The sequence below is a fragment of the Ranitomeya imitator genome, chromosome 2 (genome assembly GCF_032444005.1).
Source record: "Ranitomeya imitator isolate aRanImi1 chromosome 2, aRanImi1.pri, whole genome shotgun sequence".
In the NCBI taxonomy this organism is placed as follows: domain Eukaryota; kingdom Metazoa; phylum Chordata; class Amphibia; order Anura; family Dendrobatidae; genus Ranitomeya; species Ranitomeya imitator.
In genome coordinates, this window is record NC_091283.1 from 814,779,074 (window position 1) to 814,803,271 (window position 24,198).

General features: G+C 45.2%; 1 protein-coding gene across 3 annotated transcripts in view; it reads right to left on the reverse strand.

Moving 5' to 3' along the window:
• The window catches only part of DPYSL4 (dihydropyrimidinase like 4), a 58,517-nt gene that overhangs the window by 20,816 nt on the left and 13,503 nt on the right, over window positions 1-24,198 (reverse strand). For all 3 annotated transcript variants that reach the window (XR_011318537.1, XM_069753895.1, XM_069753896.1), the window contains exons 3-9: window positions 22,831-23,015; window positions 22,462-22,626; window positions 21,581-21,642; window positions 21,416-21,496; window positions 15,819-15,887; window positions 15,613-15,733; window positions 3,615-3,771 (exon numbers count right to left, since the gene is read on the reverse strand). Coding sequence is in view for 2 of the 3 variants with exons in the window: in XM_069753895.1 (XP_069609996.1) it covers window positions 3,615-3,771; window positions 15,613-15,733; window positions 15,819-15,887; window positions 21,416-21,496; window positions 21,581-21,642; window positions 22,462-22,626; window positions 22,831-23,015 (840 nt within the window). In the remaining variant the exon portion in view is untranslated. The remainder of the gene's footprint in view (window positions 1-3,614; window positions 3,772-15,612; window positions 15,734-15,818; window positions 15,888-21,415; window positions 21,497-21,580; window positions 21,643-22,461; window positions 22,627-22,830; window positions 23,016-24,198) is intronic.

The window sequence follows — 24,198 nt, forward strand, 5'->3', positions numbered from 1 at the left end:
TACTACGTGGGCTGTGCAATATACTATGTGGCTGTGCAATATACTACGTGGGCTGTGCTATATACTACGTGGGCTGTTATACACTACATGGGCTGTTATATACTACGTGGGCTGTGCTATATACTACGTGGGCTGTGTAATACACTACGTGAGCTGTGATATACACTACGTGGGCTGTGTTATACACTACGTGGGCTGTGTTACTTTGTGCGTGGGCTGTTATATACTACGTGAGCTGTGTTATATGCTACGTGGGCTGTTATACACTACGTGGCTGTGTTATATGCTATGTGGGCTGTTATACACTCCGTGGGCTGTGCTATATACTCCGTGGGCTGTGTTATATACTACGTGGCTGTGCTATATACTCCATGAGCTGTGCTATATACTCCGTGGGCTGTGCTATATACTACGTGGCTGTGCTATATACTACGTGGCTGTGCTATGTACTACGTGGCTGTGCTATTTACTACGTGGGCTGTTATATACTATGTGGCTGTGCTATATACTACTTGGCCGGTCGCGAACAATCAGCGACAGGCGCAGTCCGTCCGCGAATCGGCGCGGGATTTGAACCACGCTTCGCTAATTGGTCGCGGCCGGCCGAATCCTGTGTATTATTATTATTATTTATTATTATAGCGCCATTTATTCCATGGCGCTTTACATGTGAGGAGGGGTATACATAATAAAAACAGGTACAATAATCTTGAACAATACAAGTCACAACTGGTCAATGTATTATTCTAAAATCATAAATAAACTTCATACATATTCTAGAATACCTGATGCGTTAGAATCGGGCCACCATCTAGTGAAAAATATAAATGCAAACAATTTGACAAACAAACCCAAGAAAGAACATGGTTGGAAAGACACCAGGGTGTAACTAGGATTAAGATTTGGAGAGAAACGGTGGATCAAATTTTTTTTTTTTAGTGTAAAACCTTCCCCGTCCACTTCATCGCTGCCCCTTTTGGGTGATAGCGGGGATATATCTTAATTGACTGGCAAGGACTAAATGCTTTCATACACATTATACAAAGGTTGTATGAACCCTCCGATTTTTAGGGACCAGTCAACCATCTGATGTGTATGTTGGGGATAAATAAACTGAAACGCCCAATCTTTTTATTTCCAGGGAGTTCCTGGCAGAGTCTTTTGATGATTGAAAACACATAATTCCTTGGTCTGACGTTCATGTGTATGGGGGAGTCAGGAGAGAGAGCTGACGGATATCACATATGTAATACGTACGTGAACTGAGGTTACAAGTAGAGACTATCAGGAGTATCAGATTTCCTATCATGGGTCTTCGAGTCTTACGATTACATTGTGCTTTTCTGCTATGAGGATAAATGACCTTTTATTAAGGTGAAATTCTCCCTTTACTAGACATGCAATACTAATTCACTTCTTGGTCTCGATTCTCTTAATAAGGTCTTTGTCTCTCAAGAACGGCATTAAGTCTATTGTAAAATAGCTATATAATGGAGCGGCGGTAGAACTGACTGCAGCCATCTGTAACGAATGTCTCCTCCATTCTGTCGGTGCTGTTGTCACAATGAACATTTCTGCTTTACCACGCAACACCTTGAAATCAGCACGTAGACAAGGCTCTTGGCTACAGAAAACTGCTAAAAAGAGCTCTTGTCATTATCAGGTTGGGTAGAAATTTGCATTTGCTGGGATGCTTCAAAGAGTTCATTAGCATATATCATACTAGAGGCAACTTTTATCATTTCACTCATAGAGTTTAAAGTGTAACTCAACCTTTTTTTTTAATTTAATTTCATTATTTTTCAGCCTCTACTAAATTACGAACCTTTGTAATACATTTCATTACCTTATTTTGCTTCCTTCACTCTCAAACAATATGCTGCAGTTCTTCTCAGTGCCCAGTTCATGCACCTTTATAAGCTCCTTCTAACTGCTGCTAGGCAATATCAAAACCCTACACTTAAATAATGAGAGTATTGGAATTCCTTTGTGTGGTCTGAGTACTGGGATGGGGTGCAGAGCGGCTAAGGTAAGGAAAATCCTGTACATAGACTGTTTGAATATAGTATACACATACTGCTGAGCAGCAATTCAAAGCAGCTTCTAAAGAAGCAGGAACTGGCAGTGTGATCAGCACTGCGGCATAAAAAGAGAAGGAAGCAAAGTAAGTAGATTACAAAAATAAATAACTTTGAAATGCCTGGATGATGATTAAATAAAAAAAACACTTTAGTTACGCTTTGATTTAAAAAAAAAAAGTAGTATAATGCAGCATATAAAGGTCTTGGTGACACATAAAAGAGCTAGAGATAAAGCAGGGAAGGTTTTGTATCCCCAATACGGTATTAATTAATTTTACTGAGGCCAGGCATACAGCCATAGATGACAGGGGCTCAAAGAGTCACGATCCTGGGGAAATGGTCCGGAGATCTCCTCGTCTTGAGACCTTATGAATGAAAGACTTGGACAAAGCAATAAAGTTTCTTTTATGCAAATATCGGTGCCCACTTTCAAGCTTTAGGACATTACAGATAAAAGCTAAGTGTGGAACAAGGACCCAAATGAAAAGGTGCGTGGGAAGCAAGAGAAGTACCAAAAGACCACCGCTTTCAAAAGACTGTTTCACAGTGATAGGTTTTCAATTTCCTTATATCTAATGCCTATGAGAGACACCACTATATATACAGTATATATATATATATATATATATATATATATATATATATATATATATATATATATATATAAAGTGAAGATATTGAGGCAGCACACCATGGTCTTCAAGGTGATTTATTAGCCCATAGTGATGGCGACGTTTTGGTTCAAATGTGAAACTTTCTCAAGCTTATGAACGTCGCCATCACTATGGGCTATGAAATCACTTTTTTGGGAAGACTATGGTATATACCTATATATATATATATATATATATATATATATATATACACATAATGATGTGTCAGCTGCTGATGGGATCATGTATGGATATAATTACTGTCTGTGGTTGGAGGCACGTTTCTTTAACTGATACCACCAAATAGATATCTTTGGAACAGGCTGCCACAAAAGGTGGTGAGTTCTGTCTGAGATGATTTAGTGACTCCTGCATTGAGCATGGGGTCGGACACGATGACCATGGAGGTCCCTTCCAACTCTAAAATTCTATTATCTATCTATCTATCTATCTATCTATCATATATCTATCATCTATCTATTAGCTATCTATCATCTATCTATTATCTATCTATTATCTATCTATCATCTATCTATCATCTATCTATTATCTATCTATTATCTATCTATCTATCTATCTATCTATCTATCATCTATCTATTATCTATCTATCTATCTATCTATCTATCTATCTATCTATCTATCTATCTATCTATCTATCTATTAATCACGAGAGGTGGTGAGTTCTCCTTCAATGGAAGTCTTCACACAGAGGCTGGACAGACATCTGTTTGAGATGGTTTAGTGAATCCTGCATTGAGCCGGGGGTTGGACCATGGAGGTCCCTTCCAACTATCAAGGTCCCGTCCTTCTATGAAATGGCAATAAATACAAAAAACTCAACGATCAAAGCTCGTGGAACAGCAGTCGTTGTTACATACCAGGATAGTAAAGAGCTGAGATACTCAGGAGTTGTAGGGTCCGGACTAATAGGTGGTGATGTGACGAAAGCTGCAGCTTTTGCCCAGTTTTTGCTCCAGTAGTGGGAGCCGTCAGTGCCCAAACCGGCTGTTATAGTCTCTCCATATACCACTGTACCTGTAAATACAGAAATGGAAAAAAAAATCCTACTAAACAAAAATGTCACTTGTGTACACAAGGCAGGTATTCACTGATATCTCACCTGTCCAAATGTTTTCTAAGATTGATCAAAGGCTTTGATTGACAGCACCCCACTCTGATTTGGGTGTCAGTTGTATATAACGGTGACCACTCTCTGCTCATTCTCCTCAATCTTTCTGCAGCTTTCGACACTGTTGACCACCCTCTCCTGCTCTCTAGGCTCCAGTCACTTGGCATTAAGGACACTGCTCTCTCCTGGTTCTCCTCCCATCTTTCTGACCGCTTCTTCAGTGTTCTGTTCTCTGGCTCCACTTCATCTCCTCTTCCTCTCACTGTCGGGGTACCTCAGGGCTCAGTCCTTGGCCCCCTTCTCTTCTCCCTCTACACGGCCCCAATTGGACAGACCATCAGCAGATTTGGCTTTCAGTACCATCTTTATGCCGACGACACACAACTATACACGTCATCCCCTGACCTTACCCCCGCTGTACTACAGAACGCCACTGACTGTCTGTCCGCAGTCTCTAACATCATGTCCGCTCTCTATCTGAAACTCAACCTCTCCAAAACTGAACTTCTTCTGCTCCCACCATCTACTAACCTCCCTAAACCTGACATTTCTCTCTCTGTAGGTGGCACCATAATAACGCCCCGGCAGCAGGCACGCTGTCTGGGTGTTATGTTTGACTCCGATCTCTCCTTCACCTCCCATATACAATCTCTTGCCCGCTCTTGCCGCTTACTCCTAAAGAACATCTCTAGAATCTGCCCTTTTCTCACCATGGAGACAACAAAAACCCTCACTGTCACTCTGATCCACTCCCCCCTGGACTACTGTAACGCTCTATTAATTGGCCTCCTCCTCACGCAATTTTCCCCTCTCCAGTCCATCCTTAATGCAGCAGCCAGGGTCGTCCATCTGGCTAATCGTTACTCGGACGCGTCCGCTCTTCGCCAGTCGTTACACTGGCTGCCCATTCATTACAGGATACAATTCAAAGTACTTGCTCTCACCCACAAAGCTCTCCACAGTGCGGCACCCCTATACATCTCCTCCCTCATTTCTGTCTATCGGCCTAACCAACCGCTGCGCTCTGCAAACGACTTTCGACTAATCTCTGCACTAATCTGTACCTCCCACTCCCGACTCCAAGACTTCTCCGGTGCTGCGCCAATCCTCTGGAATGCTCTACCCCAAGATATTAGGACCATCCACAACTTGCATAGTTTTAGGCGCTCGCTCAAAACTCATTTGTTCAGAGCGGCCTATCACGTTCCCTAATCAGTCATTTTATGTGTGTGTGTGTGTGTGTGTGTAGCCCATTCAGTATCTCCATCTACCCCCCACTCCATGAAGATGGCTGGACCATCCTTGTAAATACATCATTGTAAATACTCACCTGTACTTTGTATCTCCCCCACCTCATTGTAGATTGTAAGCTCTCACGAGCAGGGGCGGATTATTTTGCTTTATTACTGTATTGTTAACATTGTTACCTATGACTGTTGTGTTTGAAACTGTTAAACTGTAAAGCGCTGCGGAATATGTTGGCGCTATATAAATAAAGATTATTATTATTATTATATATGTTTGCTTTGGACAATCTCTCATTTTGTTAAAGGGATCCTTTAATAACAGGAACCTTAGTGATCGAGTGCGATCTCTGCAGGAACCTGGCAGCAGGTGATCACATTCCCTATAGCACCCCTACAGGGGAAATGAAGCATTACACCGTGCCCATTCAAATCTATAATAATAAATGAAGAACATGAGGAGGGAGAGAAGGAAGGAAATGGGAGAGGATGGGAAAAGATAGGAAAGGAAAAAGAAAGTAGCCGTGGTGTCGCTAGCGCCGAACATCCAGAGCAGTGCACAAACCCCTGACTTCTGGCCAGATCTCCAAACGATCACCACTTTGAACTGTATTGGCGGCAACATGACGCTCAGTCGGATGTCAGTGAGAAGATGACATGGTCGCTCAGAATTGGGGAGTATAAACTTTATTTTTTCGCAGGAGTTGGCATAAAGGTGGCATTATTGCTTCTGTATATGGGCCTTAATACTTTCTAAAGGAAAAATACAGGGTGCATTGTTATTGGGTTAATGGGCGGAATATTTGCCTTGCTCCTGGCACAGATGGCACTTACCCACTGATTACACTTTCAGCAAATACTTACATGTTGCATGTTCAAAAGAAAAACGACATTTCTATATCAATTCCTCACTGTTTTCTAGGAATCTGCTTGCTATCATTCAATGTTTGTCCAGGCCATCGAGGGTCCCATAAGTGCCCTACTTCTTGCAAAGTAAAACTTCCATGGCTCGTGTGTGTGTGATCACCCCAAGACCAAAGCTAATTCTTACACCCAGAAGTAAATAATGAAGCTTCCTACTCAATGACTGCAAGCAGAGATCTTACAAGCTGTGCACAATTCATACTGAAAAGAGTTATAGAAAGTAAAGAAAATAATTCAGTACTATGTACAATTCTACACCGATGCCCAGTTACTAGGATTTGATACCCTACATTATCCCCAATGCTCATTTCCTCTGATCTGGAGTGGACCATTGCTTCTGCCCTGTCTTACTCTGGAGGCATCTTGGCGTCTATCTCCAGTGCAGAAAATGCATCAAATGTCATTAAGACTAAAGCAAAATGAAAAGAGACTGACGGATTTCATCATCATATGATAGCACCATTCTCCCATCTCATACATCGTGGAGTAAATGACTGCACTGATACAAAATAACAGAAACATCCACAATGTGGTCATTGTCGTCCTATGCAGAATAGCCCGAGGAGGCAGCGGCAGCAGCGTGCCAGGGACTTAACGATGGCCGCTCCGGGAAATGACCTAATTTTGCAATAATTCCGAATTCTATTCTAGTCCGCTGCTCCAAACAGGGAACAGAAGAATCACATACAATCTATTAGGTTTTAGGATTTTACATGACATTCAATAGCTCAACGGAAACAATAAAACGGAGGCAGCGATCTGCTGAGCTGAGAGTTCAAGGAGAAAGGGGGCTCTCCGTTAGGGACCCTTATTTATCAGTGAAAAGTGGCTGCAAACTCTCTTTGTCAACATGGACGAGTCTCAATGGGAATTGTGTAACATAGAGAATAATCGTAAAAGTGGCACACGGTTAAAGGGAACCTAACATGTAAAAAAAAACACTATTAACAGGCAGATACGGGGTTAATTTGTTGGTTAATGGGATTCTAAATCAGTGCAGCTGCAGCATTGGATGCCAGGCGGCCAGGAGGAAATTAATTTTATCCTGCCCGGCAGCCCCCGGATTCCCGCAATAGAGGTGCAGCCAGTGAGACTTAAGTCGCCGCTCAGTATCCAGTGAGTAAAGGCTGTAATCGCGCCCCGCTGCTGACTGATTGCAGTGCGTCAGTGTAGCGACGGCTGTCAGTCAGTGCCGGCCGGGGTGCGGTTACAGCTGTCGCTCATTATATTCTCAGCAGTGACTGCAGCTGGTCCGGAAGCTGCCGGGAGGAATAAAGTTCATTTTTTCCCGGCAGTGGGGCTTTCAGTGCTGCGCCCACACAGGCCATGTTCACACCATCCTTTTTTTAATGCGGAACCGCCGCGATTTTCCCGCTGTTTTCCATGCAGGGTACATTACAATGTACCCTATGGAAAACAGGAACTGCTGTGCCCACATTGCGGAAAATCGCGAAAAAAGCCGCGCTGAATAGCCGCGGTAAAAAAGAAGTACCATGTCACTTCTTTTTGCGGAACTGCAGCGGTTCTGCACCCATTGACCTCCATTGTGAGGTCAAACCCGCAGTAAAACCCGCAGATGAAAAAAATATCTGCGGGTTTTCTGCAGTTTGTGGTGCAGAACCGCTGCAGTGTGGCTGCCCCCCCGTGCCCCAATCCCACCCCCCCATGCTCCGATGCCACCCCCCGTGCTCCGACGCCCCCCCCGTGCCCTCATCTCCCCCCATATACTTACCCGGCCTCCCGGTGTCCGTCCGTCCGTCTTCTCCCTGGGCGCCGCCACCTTGCAAAATGGCGGGCGCATGCGCAGTGCGCCCGCCGAATCTGCCGGCCGGCAGATTCGTTCCAAAGTGCATTTTGATCACTGAGATATAACCTATCTCAGTGATCAAAATAAAAAAAAATAGTAAATGACCCCCCCCCCCTTTTGTCACCCCCATAGGTAGGGACAATAAAAAAATAAAGATTTTTTTTTTTCCACTAAGGTTAGAATAGGGTTAGGGGTAGGGTTAGGGTTAGGGGTAGGGTTAGGGGTAGGGTTAGGGTTAGGGGTAGGGTTAGGGGTAGGGTTAGGGGTAGAGTTAGGGTTAGGGGTAGGGGTAGGGTATTTTCAGCCATTTTAACCCTAAAAAACTTCCTAGAAAACACACAGACTCTGCATAGAAAACTGCATAAAAAAACGCACTAAAAAACGCATCAAAAAACGCATAAAAAAACGCACCAAAAAAGCACCAAAAAAAGGACCTGCGTTTTCTGCCAAGAGCTGCGGTTTTTAGTGCAGAAAAAACAGCAGGGAAATCAAGAACGTGTGAACATGGCCTTAGAGCGCTATTAACCTGCAGATGAACTCCAGGTCCCCATATCTGCAGGTTAATAGCGTTTTGGGATGTTCCCTTTAATGTTCAAAGGCATTATGCACATATTAAAAGTAAAATAATATATTCTCCTCCGTTCACTACGTACTAAATACCCACGATGGAGAGATCCTAAAACATGGAGAAAGAGATCCTAAAATCATATAACATCAATAAACAATATTGCACAATAAAAGGTATTTATACACAGACAGTGCAAATGAAAAAGGACCTATATCCGTCTCGTCATCCTCTAATGCATGTGCAGTACTACAATGCTCATCCTCCTATGTGTATTAGTCCAAGGGTTATTAGCTGAGCTGTTGCAGGGCCGTACCACTATGTATACAGTGAAGGAAATAAGTATTTGATCCCTTGCTGATTATGTAAGTTTTCCGACTGACAAAGACATGAACAATCTATAATTTTAAGGGTAGGTTAATATTAACATTGGGAGATAGAATATCAAAAATAAAATCCAGAAAATCATGTTGTATAAATTATATAAATTTATTTGCGCTTTGCAGTGAGAAATAATTATTTGATTCCCTACCAACCATTAAGAGCTCTGGCTCCTACAGACCAGTTAGACGCTTCTAATCAACTCATTTCCTGCATTAAAGACAATTGTCTTACATAGTCACCATTATAAAAGACTCCTGTCCACAGACTCCATCAGTCAGACTCTAACCTCTACAACATGGGCAAGACCAAAGAGCTTTATACGGATGTCAGGGAGAAGATCATAGACCTGCACAAAGCTGGAATTGGCTACGAAACCATAAGTAAGACGCTGGGTGAGAAGGAGACAACTGTTGATGCAATAGTAAGAAAATGGAAGAAATACATAAAGACTATCAATCGACATCGATCTGGGGCACCATGCAAAATCTCACCTCGTGGGGTATCCTTGATCATGAGGAAGTTGAGAGATCAGCATAAAACTACACAGGGGGAACTTGATAATGCTCTCAAGGCAGCTGGGACCACAGTCACCAAAAAAACATTGCTAACACATTACACCATAAAGGTTTAAAATCCTGCAGTGCCCTGTTGTGAATTCTGTGGTCAAGCTCCCTCCTGTGGTCATGAGTGGTACTTCGGCTGGTTCTGTCTATGAGCTTCCTCTGGTGGATGTGAGTGGGGCTGCGGCTTCTGAGTTTCCTTCCTCAGGTGATAAGGTTAAGTCGTTAGGTGCTGCTCTATTTAACTCCACCTAGTTCTTTGTTCCTGGCCTCCAGTCAATGTTCCAGTATTGGTCTTGCTGTCTCCTGGATCGTCTTGTGGCCTGTCTGCCCTGCATAAGCTAAGTTCTGCTTGTGTTACTTTTGTTTGCTATTTTTTCTGTCCAGCTTGCTATATTGGTTTTTCTTGCTTGCTGGAAGCTCTGGGACGCAGAGGGAGCACCTCCGTGCCGTTAGTCGGTACGGAGGGTCTTTTTGCGCCCTCTGCGTGGTTGTTTGTAGGTTTTTGTGCTGACTGCAAAGCTATCTTTCCTATCCTCGGTCTATTCAGTAAGTCGGGCCTCACTTTGCTAAAACCTATTTCATCTCTGTGTTTGTATTTTCATCTTTACTCACAGTCATTATATGTGGGGGGCTGCCTTTTCCTTTGGGGAATTTCTCTGAGGCAAGGTAGGCTTATTTGTCTATCTTCAGGGCTAGCTAGTTTCTCAGGCTGTGCCCGAGGCGCCTAGGTCTGGTCAGGAGCGCTCCACGGCTACCTCTAGTGTGGTGTGATAGGATTAGGGATTGCGGTCAGCAGAGTTCCCACGTCTCAGAGCTCGTCCTATGTTATTAGTAACTATCAGGTCACTTTGTGTGCTCTTAACCACCAGGTCCATTGTGTTTCTGAATCACCAGTTCATAACAGTGCCTACAAAGTCTCCCTGCTCAAGAAGGCACATGTGCGGGCCTGTCTGAAGTTTTCCAATGAACACCTGGATGATTCTGCGAGTGATTGGGAGAAGGTGCTGTGGTCAGATGAGACAAAAAAGGTCTTTGGCATTAACTCAACTCACAGTGTTTGGAGGAAGAGAAATGCTGCCTATGACCCAAAGAGCACTGTCCCCACTGTCAAGCATGGAGGTGGAGACATTATGTTTTGGGGGTGTCTCCCAGCTAAGGGCACAGGACTACTTCACCGCATCAATGGGAGCATGAATATAGCCATGTACCGTAAAATCCTGAGTGACAACCTCCTTCCCTCCACCAGGACATTAAAGATGGGTCGTGGCTGAGTCTTCCAGCAAGACAATGACCTAAAACATACAGCCAAGGCAACAAAGGAGTGGCTCAAAAAGAAGCACATTAAGGTCATGGAGTGGCCTAGCCAGTCTCTAGACCTTAATCCCATAGAAAACTTATGGAGGAAGTTGAAGCTCCGAGTTGTCAAGCGACAGCCTCAAAATCTTAATGATTTAGAGATGATCTGCAAAGAGGAGTGGACCATAATTCCTCCTGACATGTGCGCAAACCTCATAATGAACCACAAAAAACGTCTGACTGCTGTGCTTGCCAACAAGGGTTTTGCCACCAAGTATTAAGTCTTGTTTGCCCGAGGGATCAAGTACTTTTTTCTCACTGCAAAATGCAAATAAATGTATGTAATTTATACAATGTGATTTTCTGGATTTTATTTTTGATATTCTATCTCTCAATGTTAAAATTAACCTACCCTTAAAATTATAGACTGTTCATGTCTTTGTCAGTGGGCAAACTTACAAAATCAGCAAGGGATCAAATAATTATTTCCTTCACTGTATATCATGCACAGCTACGTTTTCAATTATTGTGTAGTCACTATATTATACTGCCCGGCACTGGATATTTGTCAGTATTCAGACAATCTTTTACCAATCCACTGCTTCGCAGCATAATATAGTGATTACATAGTGACCTAAGCTGTAATACATATAGGGCTACAAAGAAATAAGCCGTGACCAAGTTCAACGTTGGACCATACCATTGGACTTTTCTGTTTATATGGATATTAAAAAGTGGTTTTTTTTCAATATTATTTGTCTTGATTGCACACTGAGCGCTGCGGTTATCCACTTCATGTTTTTTTTTGTTCACACGAATTGCAGCCAGGGAATAGGGGTTATCCAAAAGTGGAAACACATTTAAAGTAACAAAAAAAACCCACAAATTAATCCACAAAAAATGTATAAATCTCCCAGCTCTTCCTCCAATAAATTATTCTTCTGTAGAGATGGGCGAGCCTGAACAGTAAAGTTCGGGGTCCGTACCGAACACCTACTGTTCGGTCACGGACCCCAAACACGGACTTCACCAGGAAGTCTGCGTTACAGTTCGGGTTACAGTTCGGGTTTGGCCCCCCAAGCATTGGATGTTTCCCATGTTGTCATCTGCATGACAGCGCGATAAACTCCGGCGACTAGGATTGGCGATAAGATTATTACCGCTGGTCAGAGCACTGCGGCTCCCACGCTGTCGGATGATAGCATGAGCCAGCAGCTGTGACTGGTGGTAAAACGTTTACCTCCGGTCACAGGCGGCGGCTGGGAGTACTACTGTTATGGTACAAGAACCAAACTTTTTTTTACTTGTTCATCCGAACCTGTCGGACCCAGACATCCACGGGTTCACCCATCACTACTCTACTGTGATCTCACTTTGCTTCGTATTATTAACTCAAAAATATGTAAAGAATTCTTCTCTGGAGATCAGTCATGTCCCCCTCCTCAGCTTCACTGTCATATGTTTGACTCTAAGACAAGTGCCTGCAGCAGGAGCCTCTCCCCATTGCACTATCTGCGGTAGTACAAAACGGTACAAAGTCTCCCCCTGAGGCCTAATGTTGTTGGTCTTCGAACCTAAGCTGAAGATGAAGCTGTTCGGCAAGCAGATGTGTAACCATCATTGTTGTGACCACAACCGGACTCGCAAGGGAGGGGTGCTCGCCGACACTGGTGCCTCCTTCAGCTGGACGTGTACTGCAGTTCAAGCCGCCGGAGACTCAGAGGCCGGCAGCTGACGTCGTCGTGCCATGAGCGGCGTATGGCAGTGATATCATGTACTGCCCATGTTGGCACAGTGAAGTCAGCTCCGGGCTACAGAAGAGGACACCGCACATTGTGGGAGCAGAGGAAGGACAGGAGAATCGTTTTTATGCTTTGGAAAGTAGAAATGGCATTATATCAGGAAGGGGCCCAGGATGAGAGCCATTATACCAGAATTGGGCCCAGGATGGGGGACATTATACCAGGATGGGGCTCAGGATGGAGGACATTATACCAGGATGGGGGACATTATACCAGGATGGGGCTCAGGATGGGGGACATTATTCCAGAAATGGGCCCAGGATAGGGGACATTATACCAGGATGGGAGACATTATACCAGGATGGGGGACATTATACCAGGATGGGGCTCAGGATGGGGGACATTATACCAGGATGGGGGACATTATACCAGGATGGGGCTCAGGATGGGGGACATTATACCAGGATGGGGGACATTATACCAGAATTGGGCCCAGGATGGGGGACATTATACCAGGATGGGGGACATTATACCAGGATGGGGCTCAGGATGGGGGACATTATACCAGGATGGGGGACATTATACCAGGATGGGGCTCAGGATGGGGGACATTATACCAGGATGGGGGACATTATACCAGAATTGGGCCCAGGATGGGGGACATTATACCAGAATTGGGCCCAGGATGGGGGACATTATACCAGGATGGGAGACATTATACCAGGATGGGGGACATTATACCAGGATGGGGCTCAGGATGGGGGACATTATACCAGGATGGGGGACATTATACCAGAATTGGGCCAAGGATGGGGGACATTATACCAGAATTGGGCCCAGGATAGGGGACATTATACCAGGATGGGAGACATTATACCAGGATGGGGGACATTATACCAGGATGGGGGACATTATACCAGGATGGGGAACATTATACCAGAATTGGGCCCAGGATGGGGGACATTATACCAGGATGGGGGACATTATACCAGGATGGGGCTCAGGATGGGGGACATTATACCAGAATGGGGGACATTATACCAGAATTGGGCCCAGGATGGGGGACATTATACCAGGATGGGGGACATTATACCAGGATGGGGCTCAGGATGGGGGACATTATACCAGGATGGGGGACATTATACCAGGATGGGGCTCAGGATGGGGGACATTATACCAGGATGGGGGACATTATACCAGAATTGGGCCCAGGATGGGGGACATTATACCAGAATTGGGCCCAGGATGGGGGACATTATACCAGGATGGGGCTCAGGATGGGGGACATTATACCAGGATGGGGCTCAGGATGGAGGACATTATACCAGGATGGGGGACATTATACCAGGATGGGGCTCAGGATGGGGGACATTATTCCAGAAATGGGCCCAGGATAGGGGACATTATACCAGGATGGGAGACATTATACCAGGATGGGGGACATTATACCAGGATGGGGCTCAGGATGGGGGACATTATACCAGGATGGGGGACATTATACCAGGATGGGGCTCAGGATGGGGGACATTATACCAGGATGGGGGACATTATACCAGAATTGGGCCCAGGATGGGGGACATTATACCAGGATGGGGGACATTATACCAGGATGGGGCTCAGGATGGGGGACATTATACCAGGATGGGGGACATTATACCAGGATGGGGCTCAGGATGGGGGACATTATACCAGGATGGGGGACATTATACCAGAATTGGGCCCAGGATGGGGGACATTATACCAGAATTGGGCCCAGGATGGGGGACATTATACCAGGATGGGGCTCAGGATGGGGGACATTATACCAGGATGGGGGACATTATACCAGAATTGGGCCCAGGATGGGGGACATTATACCAGGATGGGGGACATTATACCAGGATGGGGCTCAGGATGGGGGACATTATACCAGGATGGGGGACATTATACCAGGATGGGGCTCAGGATGGGGCTCAGGATGGGGGACATTATACCAGGATGGGGGACATTATACCAGAATTGGGCCCAGGATGGGGGACATTATACCAGAATTGGGCCCAGGATGGGGGACATTATACCAGGATGGGAGACATTATACCAGGATGGGGGACATTATACCAGGATGGGGCTCAGGATGGGGGACATTATACCAGGATGGGGGACATTATACCAGAATTGGGCCCAGGATGGGGGACATTATACCAGAATTGGGCCCAGGATAGGGGACATTATACCAGGATGGGAGACATTATACCAAGATGGGGGACATTATACCAGGATGGGGGACATTATACCAGGATGGGGAACATTATACCAGAATTGGGCCCAGGATGGGGGATATTATACCAGGATGGGGGACATTATACCAGGATGGGGCTCAGGATGGGGCTCAGGATGGGGAACATTATACCAGGATGGGGGACATTATACCAGAATTAGGCCCAGGATGGGGTACATTATACCAGAATTGGGCCCAGGCTGGGGGACATTATACCAGGATGGGGGACATTATACCAGAATGGGGGACAATATACCAGAATGGGGTGCAGGATAGGAGACGTTATACAAGAATGGGATCCAGGATGGGGGGATTATTTTTTAAGGGTGGGAGTTATTATACCAGGAAGTGGCCCAGGTTGGGGGACATTGCTACAGGAAAAAGCAAGGATGTGGACAGTATTATAGTAAGGGGCCCAGAACAGAGGATATTATACCAGGAAGGGTCCCAGGATGGTGGTCATTACTACTGGAAAGAATATTATATCAGAAGAGGGCCCATGAGAGGGGGACATTATATCAGGAAGGTGAACATTATACCAGGAAGGACTCCAGGATGGAGGACATTATAACAGAAAGAGGCCAAGGACAGGGGATATTATCTCAGGAAGGGGGTTATGATGAGAGTCATTATTACAGAAAGAGGCCAGGACGGGGATATTATTACAGAAAGGGGCCAGGATGTGGGAAATTATTACTAAAAAGGGCCAGGACGGGGGATATTACAGGGCCGCACATCTTGGAAGTTGCACGGAGCCATAACATGCTGGTGTGCAATGCCAGACAACAAAATACGAGTCTTTTTACGTACGTTCAGTGACAACCTGCTCTTGAACACCTTCCAGAAATACGTGAATAATTATTTCCGCAGCCACAAGAAAATTACATTTTCTGCTACAACGAGCTTAGAAAATTGCCCATTAGAAAAGGTTTCTCAAAAAATCTCTAATGGTAAATTTTGCGTACCTTTCCTCTTTGCTTGAGCGATCACATCGGCAGCCCCTTTGCTCATGACTTTGGTGATGTACAGGGGGCAGTTGGCTTGCTTTGCGATGGTTATTGCACGGTAAGCTGCCTCCGCTTCCACCTGGAGGAACCGGATTCATGTCATCTAGATCTATTCCTTATAAAAGCATAGCTAAGTTTACATAAGCGTGAAATAAGCTCAGTACCTCCTCCGAGTGGCTGAGGACATGGCCTTCGGGTCCCGTGACTCCAAGTTCTAGCAGACGCTTTTGTTCCTATATATCACAAATGATAAAACAGACTGCTGTGATATCAGCCCTAATGGTAACGTGCACATTGATCATGCATATGGACCCCATAGATTTCTATACAGCCCTATTAAATCCAACCTAAATAAAAGCAAAGCATCACCCTATAAAAGTCATATTAAAGAGCCTCAATGCAGGGACGCGTCAGGCCCGGCCTGGCCACCTGGCAATTCTGGCAAATAGCAGGTGGGCTGGTCAGGCTGTGGGCCGCATTGTCTGCTATGCTTTTAACAGAATTGACGTTCTCAGGACACCGATACCGTTCATAGTTGTGACGGAGTACAGAGCCACCGGCTCCATCACTTACTTCGGCGGTCTGCAGGCTTCCTTCCTGTCTGCGCCCTGCCACAGGCCAGTGCCACACAGGGGATATTGGCTGCACGAAGACTTCACTGCATCGCACCGCCAGCGTCCACTGCGACACCGGATAGAAGACAAGACGGACACAGTGGAGGACGAGGAGTCTGCATTAGGTCAGGGTAAGGATTTTTCATTTTGGGGGGCTGTGAAGAGACCCTAATACTGTGTTGGGGGAACTGTTATTCTGTATAGGGGCTGTGGGTTGGACCATACTTTGTGCTGTTGTGGCGACCATCACGCTATATAGGGTGCTGTGGGGGCTACAGGGGTGGAACCATCATACTATACAGGGTGCTGTGGGGGCTACAGGGGTGGAACCATCATACTATACAGGGTGCTGTGGGGGCTACAGGGGTGGAACCATCATACTATACAGGGTGCTGTGGGCTGGACCATTACACTCTAAAGGGGGCTACTGGGTGGGACCATCATACTATATAGGGTGCTGTGGGTTGGACCATTACACTATAAAGGGGGCTACAGGGGTGCGACCATCATACTATATAGGGTGCTGTGGGGTGGACCATTACACTATAAAGGGGACTACTGGGTGGGACCATCATACTACATAGGGTGCTGTGGGCTGGACCATTACACTATAAAGGGGGCTGTTGGGAGACCATCATACTATGCGGTGGGGCTGTTGGGTGGACCATCATACTATTAGTATTCAATGTTATATAGCGGTATTATTAGAAATATTGGTCTTGCACTAAATCTTGATTCCCTCTAGGCAGGGTAATATTAGTAATAGATATCTCCATCTGGTTAAGGGTGGGTACAGCATGGGTCTGTGTGCTTTTATACGCCAGGGCTAAATTTCAGTCACAGTCCATCCCTGGACGGTGTTGGAGAAGGGGCAAACTGGGCAGAGGGACCAGAGACTTGTGCTACACCACACCACCAGAAGTTGGGGTTGCATAAAGTTACTCAGCGACTTGGATTCACTAAAAAAACAAGCAAGCAATAAATCCTTCTCATCTACTGCAATCATCCTGGATCCACCATGCTTCTCCGAGGTCTGATTCAGCACCGGAATTAGCAACATCACTGTTTACCAGCCACAGTGAGGTCTGTGATTGGCTGCAGTGGTCACTTTATTTAAAGAGTGCATCATAGTATGGTAAAAGATGATATAATCGCTTCCAGACCTAGGAGCAACCCGTGCTAGATCCAGTTGGGTGACAGAAGGTGAGTATCATTGATTTTTGTTAATTACAGTAAATATTTAATACTGTGTTAGTGGTGCAGTATTTCATGGTTTGGGGCCCCACTATGAATTTTGCCTACAACTACCATTCCTACACATATTGCTATTAATGGTAGCACAAAAATGGCTCTGAATGGAGCAAAACACATTGACGCATAGGGAGCCCATAGCATCCTATAGCTGTAGGAAATATGCCGCCATGCAGCCTCCTTTATACGGCCCTCATACATGCATGGGGAATAAATACTGTAGGTTATGCCTTTTTGTCTATGGGCTGTATGTCTAACTGACGTCAGCCCCATTCATTGCAAGGAGACCGAGCTGCAATACCATGGCATTGCATCATGGCTGACCCACTTTTGGAATCACAGATGAGGTAACCCCCCCTTAGATACAAGCAGAAAGTCAGTGTCTACTGGCAATGTGGAGGAGTCCCAATATAAGGCTTCTGCGCCACAGTGATGCTGGGATATGTGTAAAGTCATGACATTACCAAGACTCCTGAGCAGCTATTGTGGCATAAGCAATGGACAAAAGCATAGGAAAATTCAGCTTTTTCCTTCAGTCCCATTGCCCCAGCATATAACATCTTGCGCTTCGCCCCTGATATATAACATCCAGCTGCTTGCCCCCGATGTATAACATCCAGCCCCTCACCCCCCCTGGGGTATAATATCCGGCCCTCATTCCCCAGTGTATAACATCCAGCCCCTCACCCCCCTGGGGTATAATATACGGCCCTCATTCCCGAGTGTATAACATCCAGCCCCTCACCTACCTGGGGTATAATATCCGGCCCTCATTCCCGAGTGTATAACATCCAGCCCCTCACCCCCCTGGGGTATAATATCCGGCCCTCATTCCCCGGTGTATAACATCCAGCCCCTCACCCCCCTGGGGTATAATATCCGGCCCTCATTCCCCAGTGTATAACATCCAGCCCCTCACCCCCCTGGGGTATAATATACGGCCCTCATTCCCCAGTGTATAACATCCAGCCCCTCACCCCCCTGGGGTATAATATCCGGCCCTCATTCCCCAGTGTATAACATCCAGCCCCTCACCCCCCTGGGGTATAATATACGGCCCTCATTCCCGAGTGTATAACATCCAGCCCCTCACCTACCTGGGGTATAATATCCGGCCCTCATTCCCGAGTGTATAACATCCAGCCCCTCACCCCCCTGGGGTATAATATCCATCCCTCATTCCCCAGTGTATAACATCCAGCCCCTCACCCCCCTGGGGTATAATATCCGGCCCTCATTCCCCAGTGTATAACATCCAGCCCCTCACCCCCCTGGGGTATAATATACGGCCCTCATTCCCGAGTGTATAACATCCAGCCCCTCACCTACCTGGGGTATAATATCCGGCCCTCATTCCTGAGTGTATAACATCCAGCCCCTCACCCCCCTGGGGTATAATATCCGGCCCTCATTCCTCGGTGTATAACATCCAGCCCCTCACCCCCCCTGGGGTATAATATCCGGTCCTCATTCCTCGGTGTATAACATCCAGCCCCTCACCCCCCCTGGGGTATAATATCCGGTCCTCATTCCCCAGTGTATAACATCCAGCCCCTCACCCCCCTGGGGTATAATATCCGGTCCTCATTCCCCAGTGTATAACATCCAGCCCCTCACCCCCCTGGGGTATAATATCCGGCCCTCATTCCCCAGTGTATAACATCCAGCCCCTCACCCCCCTGGGGTATAATATACGGCCCTCATTCCCGAGTGTATAACATCCAGCCCCTCACCTACCTGGGGTATAATATCCGGCCCTCATTCCCGAGTGTATAACATCCAGCCCCTCACCCCCCTGGGGTATAATATCCGGTCCTCATTCCCCAGTGTATAACATCCAGCCCCTCACCCCCCTGGGGTATAATATCCGGCCCTCATTCCCCAGTGTATAACATCCAGCCCCTCACCCCCCTGGGGTATAATATCCGGCCCTCATTCCCCAGTGTATAACATCCAGCCCCTCATCCACAGTGAATAACATCCAACCCCTCGCTCCCGGTGTATAACATCAAATCCTTCACTCTCTGTCTATAACCTCTGGCACCTCACCCACCACGGGGTATAACATCCAGGCCCTCACCACTGGTGTATAAAATCCAAGCCATTGCCCCCGGCATACACCATCCATCCCCTTGCCCCCAGTGTGTAACCTCTGGCACCTCACCGCCTCCCCGGTGTATAACATCCAGCCCATCTCCCCCAGTGTATAATCTCCAGCCCCTCACTTGCCATCTGCCTTTAGTAAGGCGTGACAGAATGGCTGGTGGTGCAGAGCTCACTGATACCAGCGCGGTCCCGTAATAGGAGTTACGGATGTAACAAGTCCGTTCACACCATTTCTTTCCTCCTCACTTGTGACTGATTATACAGAAGTTGAAGAAAAAGCAGCAACTCAGGCATGAAGTGGACACCCTGTAATATTAGAGCGGGATCACTGAGTGCTGAGGAGCAGAGGACAGAAAAATCAACACCGCTCTGCTGACTCTATAACTACAGAGTCCAAACCTCCTCTGGAATTAATATCAGCCTTTATGGCCAAGCAGCTGCATGCAGCCATACATCACCAAGCACAATGCCAAGAGTCGGATGGAGTGGTGTACTAAACATGTTCTGTGCAGTGACGGGTCACACTTCTCTACCTGGTGTCTGATTGATGACTTTTGGCCTGGTTATTCGAGGAAAACGTTACCCGCCTGACCGCGTTGTGCCAGGTGTACAGTTTGGTGGAGAAGGGATAATACTATGGGGATGTTTTTAGGGGTTGACCTGGGCTCATTAGTTCCAGTGAAGGGAAATCTTAATACTTCATCATACAACATATTTGGAACAATTACCTCCAGCTTTGTGGGAACAGTTTGGAGAAGGTCCTTTTCTATTCCCCATGACTGTGCCCTGTAGACTAGGTCCATAAAGCCATGGCTGGATGAGTATAGTGTAGAAGAACATGACCGGCCACACAGAGCCCAGACTTCAACACCATGCAATACTTTTTGGATTAACTAGATTGGACATTGTGAGCCTGGTCTCTCCCAAAAATCAGTATCTAACCTCAACAATGTTCTTCTGGAGGAATAGGCAGAAATTCCAACAGACACCTCCAAGTTCTTGTGGAAAGTCTTCCCAAAAGAGTGAGAGCTGTTTTAGGAACAGGAACCAACTCTGCAGTAATGCCTATGTATGTACAATAGGAGGTCCTCTAGGTGTAACGTGAAAGTGACACAATACGTTTGTCCATGTAGGGTATCTACTGGATCGGTAATAATTATAACTAGTTTATAGAATCTTTCAATTATGGTTTTCCCAAGGGTGTTGAATAGAACATCTGGTCACTCGTGGGCACTGACGCTCGATTCAAGAATGATGGTAATGAAGAAACCTCGTCAGTGCTATAGACTGATATGTGATCTGCTGCTCCATTCAGACTGTGGTGTTTAATCAGGAAATCAGGAGACACAAGTAACCTGTTCTGATAATTGCTGGATTTAGGGTGCTCACCATTTTGCATGTCCTTATACTCCATTTGTTAAGCTTTTGTGTAATTCTTTTGTCTTTTATTAGTGCAGAACTTTAAGGCTACTCCGCCACTGAGGAGCCACCAGTAAGACCCACACTCATCGAAGAGCTGTCATCTCATTAATGTGTCCCTTTGTGTAAAAAAAGAACTTGGTTGACATTGTGTGAACATAACAAGTTGCTCACAAGTTTTTCCTACATAATGAAATATTGAGGTCGCTCTTGAGTCAAGGTAATAACGCCATTTTATACACTTGCAACCCCACATGAAACTGAAATCTTGATATTGCTGCCCACCCCGAAAAGTCTGTCCCAGGGCTTACATCTCCATACAACAGACGATGCAAGAGGTTCCTACATTAGATCCCCATGGATTACAGTACCTCTTCAATAATGTCCCCGTTCTCAGCGTGAACCTGCGCTATGGCTCCTAGATCACGAATAATGCTGAAAATCTCATACATCTGTGGACAGATCAAACATGACATTCAGGCTGCTGAGAAGATACAAAATACAGCAGCTACGTTAATGGTTTGACGAGACTGTACCTGAGCATCCGTGCACTGGTATCGGTCCTTGTACGCCATGAAGACAAGAAAGGAATTCACACCTTAAGAAAAAGTGAATGAGGATTTAATGAGAAATCAAATTATTATAAAGTGTCAAGAATAGAAAAACTGCACTAATCAATGTGCCTTTTCCAGATATTTTCAACAGATTCATGAAAAGTGACTTTTTAAAAGAAAAGTCTTAAAATTTGCCGCAACTCCTCGCCAGGGGCGATTATATGTAAGACATTTATTTTGCAGCACTTTTCACAAAATTCTGAGTAATGTGCGACTTTATCCTATAACCAGTTAAAGAAAGACAAAAAGACAATTTTGTGCAAAATTCATGACTCAATGGAGCTATTTTGATGGCGCAAAATAAGCATCAAGTCAAAGAATAAAGGGACTTAAAAAAAAGATGGGCCATAGGGCTTACATGTCCAAAATGAGAAGGACTCTGGATTGTCCATCTCCTCCTCCGATGAGACTTTACAAGAACCCACCGCTAGATTCAGACTTAGGTCTTACTATCAGCACTAGTGATGAGCGAATATACTCGTTACTCGAGATTTCTCGAGCATGCTCGGGGGTCCTCCGAGTATTTTTTAGTGCTCGGAGTTTTAGTTTTTCTTGCCGCAGCTGAATGATTTACAGCTATTAGCCAGGCTGAGTACATGTGGGGGTTGCCTGGTTGCTAGGGAATCCCCACATGTACTTATGCTGGCTAACAGATGTAAATCATTCAGCTGTGGCAAGAAAAACTAAATCTCCGAGCGCTAAAAAATACTCGGGAGGACCCCTGAGCATGCTCGGGAAATCTCAAGTAATGAGTATATTCGCTCATCACTAATCAGCACCCAATATCAGGCCGTCATACGTACCTTTGTCCTTTACTAACGCCTCCATCTCTTCTTTCAGACTCTCATGCCAGTAGGTGATGTCTACATGGAGAGAGTAATCGCAGCACACCTTCCCATCCGCCCATTCTCTCCATTGATCGTAAGCAGAAACTAAGTTCATTCCAACATCAGGGAACACATGGTCAACTAGAACAATACGTAGATACAAAATGGATGCATTAGTTTTCTATTTATAATATTTACATTTTTTATTTAATGCAATATTTCCAGGAAAGAATATGGTGCCTTGTGGCCCAAAAATGGCCCATGCTTTGGATTTTATGATCACCTTTATATATATACTGTAGAATAATAATTGACAATCCATATTAGTTTCTGCCGTGTACTCACTTATCATCGTAGTGCCTCCTGACAGAGCCGCTTTTGTTCCTTGGAAGAAGTCGTCAGCACCTGTCATTCCCAAAACTGGCATCTGTAGTCTTGTGTGGACATCTATTCCTCCAGGAATAACCAGCAAACCGTGAGCATCGATGGTCTTCACTCCACCAGGAACAATCAGATTTTCTCCAATTTGCCTGCATAATAAAAACTAACAACTAAAAAGAGTCCAAAAGCAAAAAGGTGGTTTATTGAAAACCTTGAACATGATTTTCCATGACCACAGTTGAGTTTTCTAAAAACTTTTTTCCTATCTCCAGTCTTCTATTGTGTCAGTCAAGATGATAATGAAGGATATAATGCAGATAGAATTGATATCATTTAATCATTATTTTTAAGAAATAATCCAATTTGGTCTTCGTGGCCTTCATCGGATATCCAGTTGCCAGTGTTGGAGATAGAAAGGCTTTATGATGAGTATTTGCTAGTTCTATAGAGCAAAACTCTCAGCAATTTCCGTCAGCGCCATAGACTTCATGTTCCATTCCACCTCTTCCTACCCACGGTGTTGCAACTCATTCAGACGTCCGTTTTTCTCACGTATGACAATAATGGACTGATGTTTTTTCATCAGAGTTTGATCAGAGTGTTTGATCAGTCTTTCTAGTACGTGAAGAAAAATAACAACAACAAAAAAGTTTCTCTACCATCTTCTTTGTGACAGTCCATGAAAATTGGACCTCACTCAGATGTCATCTCAGTGCGGTCCAATTTTTTCACAGACCGCATTACCAATTTTGATCCAATCCTCAGATCAAAATCTGACATGAATTTTCAATTTTTTCCGCCGACCATTCAGTCCGGACATGCAAATGGCCCCATAGACTATCAGGGATAGGAGCGCTATCCGCGAAAACACAGATATCACTCGTATGAGAAAATTGGACCTCTGAATGAGGCCTTAGATGCAATAGCATCCACAAGCACTAATTAGGGCATTGATTTTATACTACAGGTAAAAACGGACTGTTGTGAGAAAGACTTTATTCCGAAGTTACTTAAAGAAGCACTTTTCATAATCCTCCTGCTCCTATCAAAGTTTATATCCTCTAAATATATTGCAATCGTCATATTATATAGCACTGGGTTCTTACAATTGCTCACTTTGCCTTTCTACCCAGCTAATTCTTCTCTTTTCTCTGCTCTATGTATGTACAGGAAGTCTCTTGTCCCTGCATTTATCATTCCCTTCTTCACCTCGTGACCCAGATTTTCCCTCCTCCTCCCCCTGCAGTGACTTATGACTCATACATGGAAAATTGACCTCCTGTTTCTATATAGAGCTTCTTCAGCTAGTCTGATTTTAATCACGTCATAGAC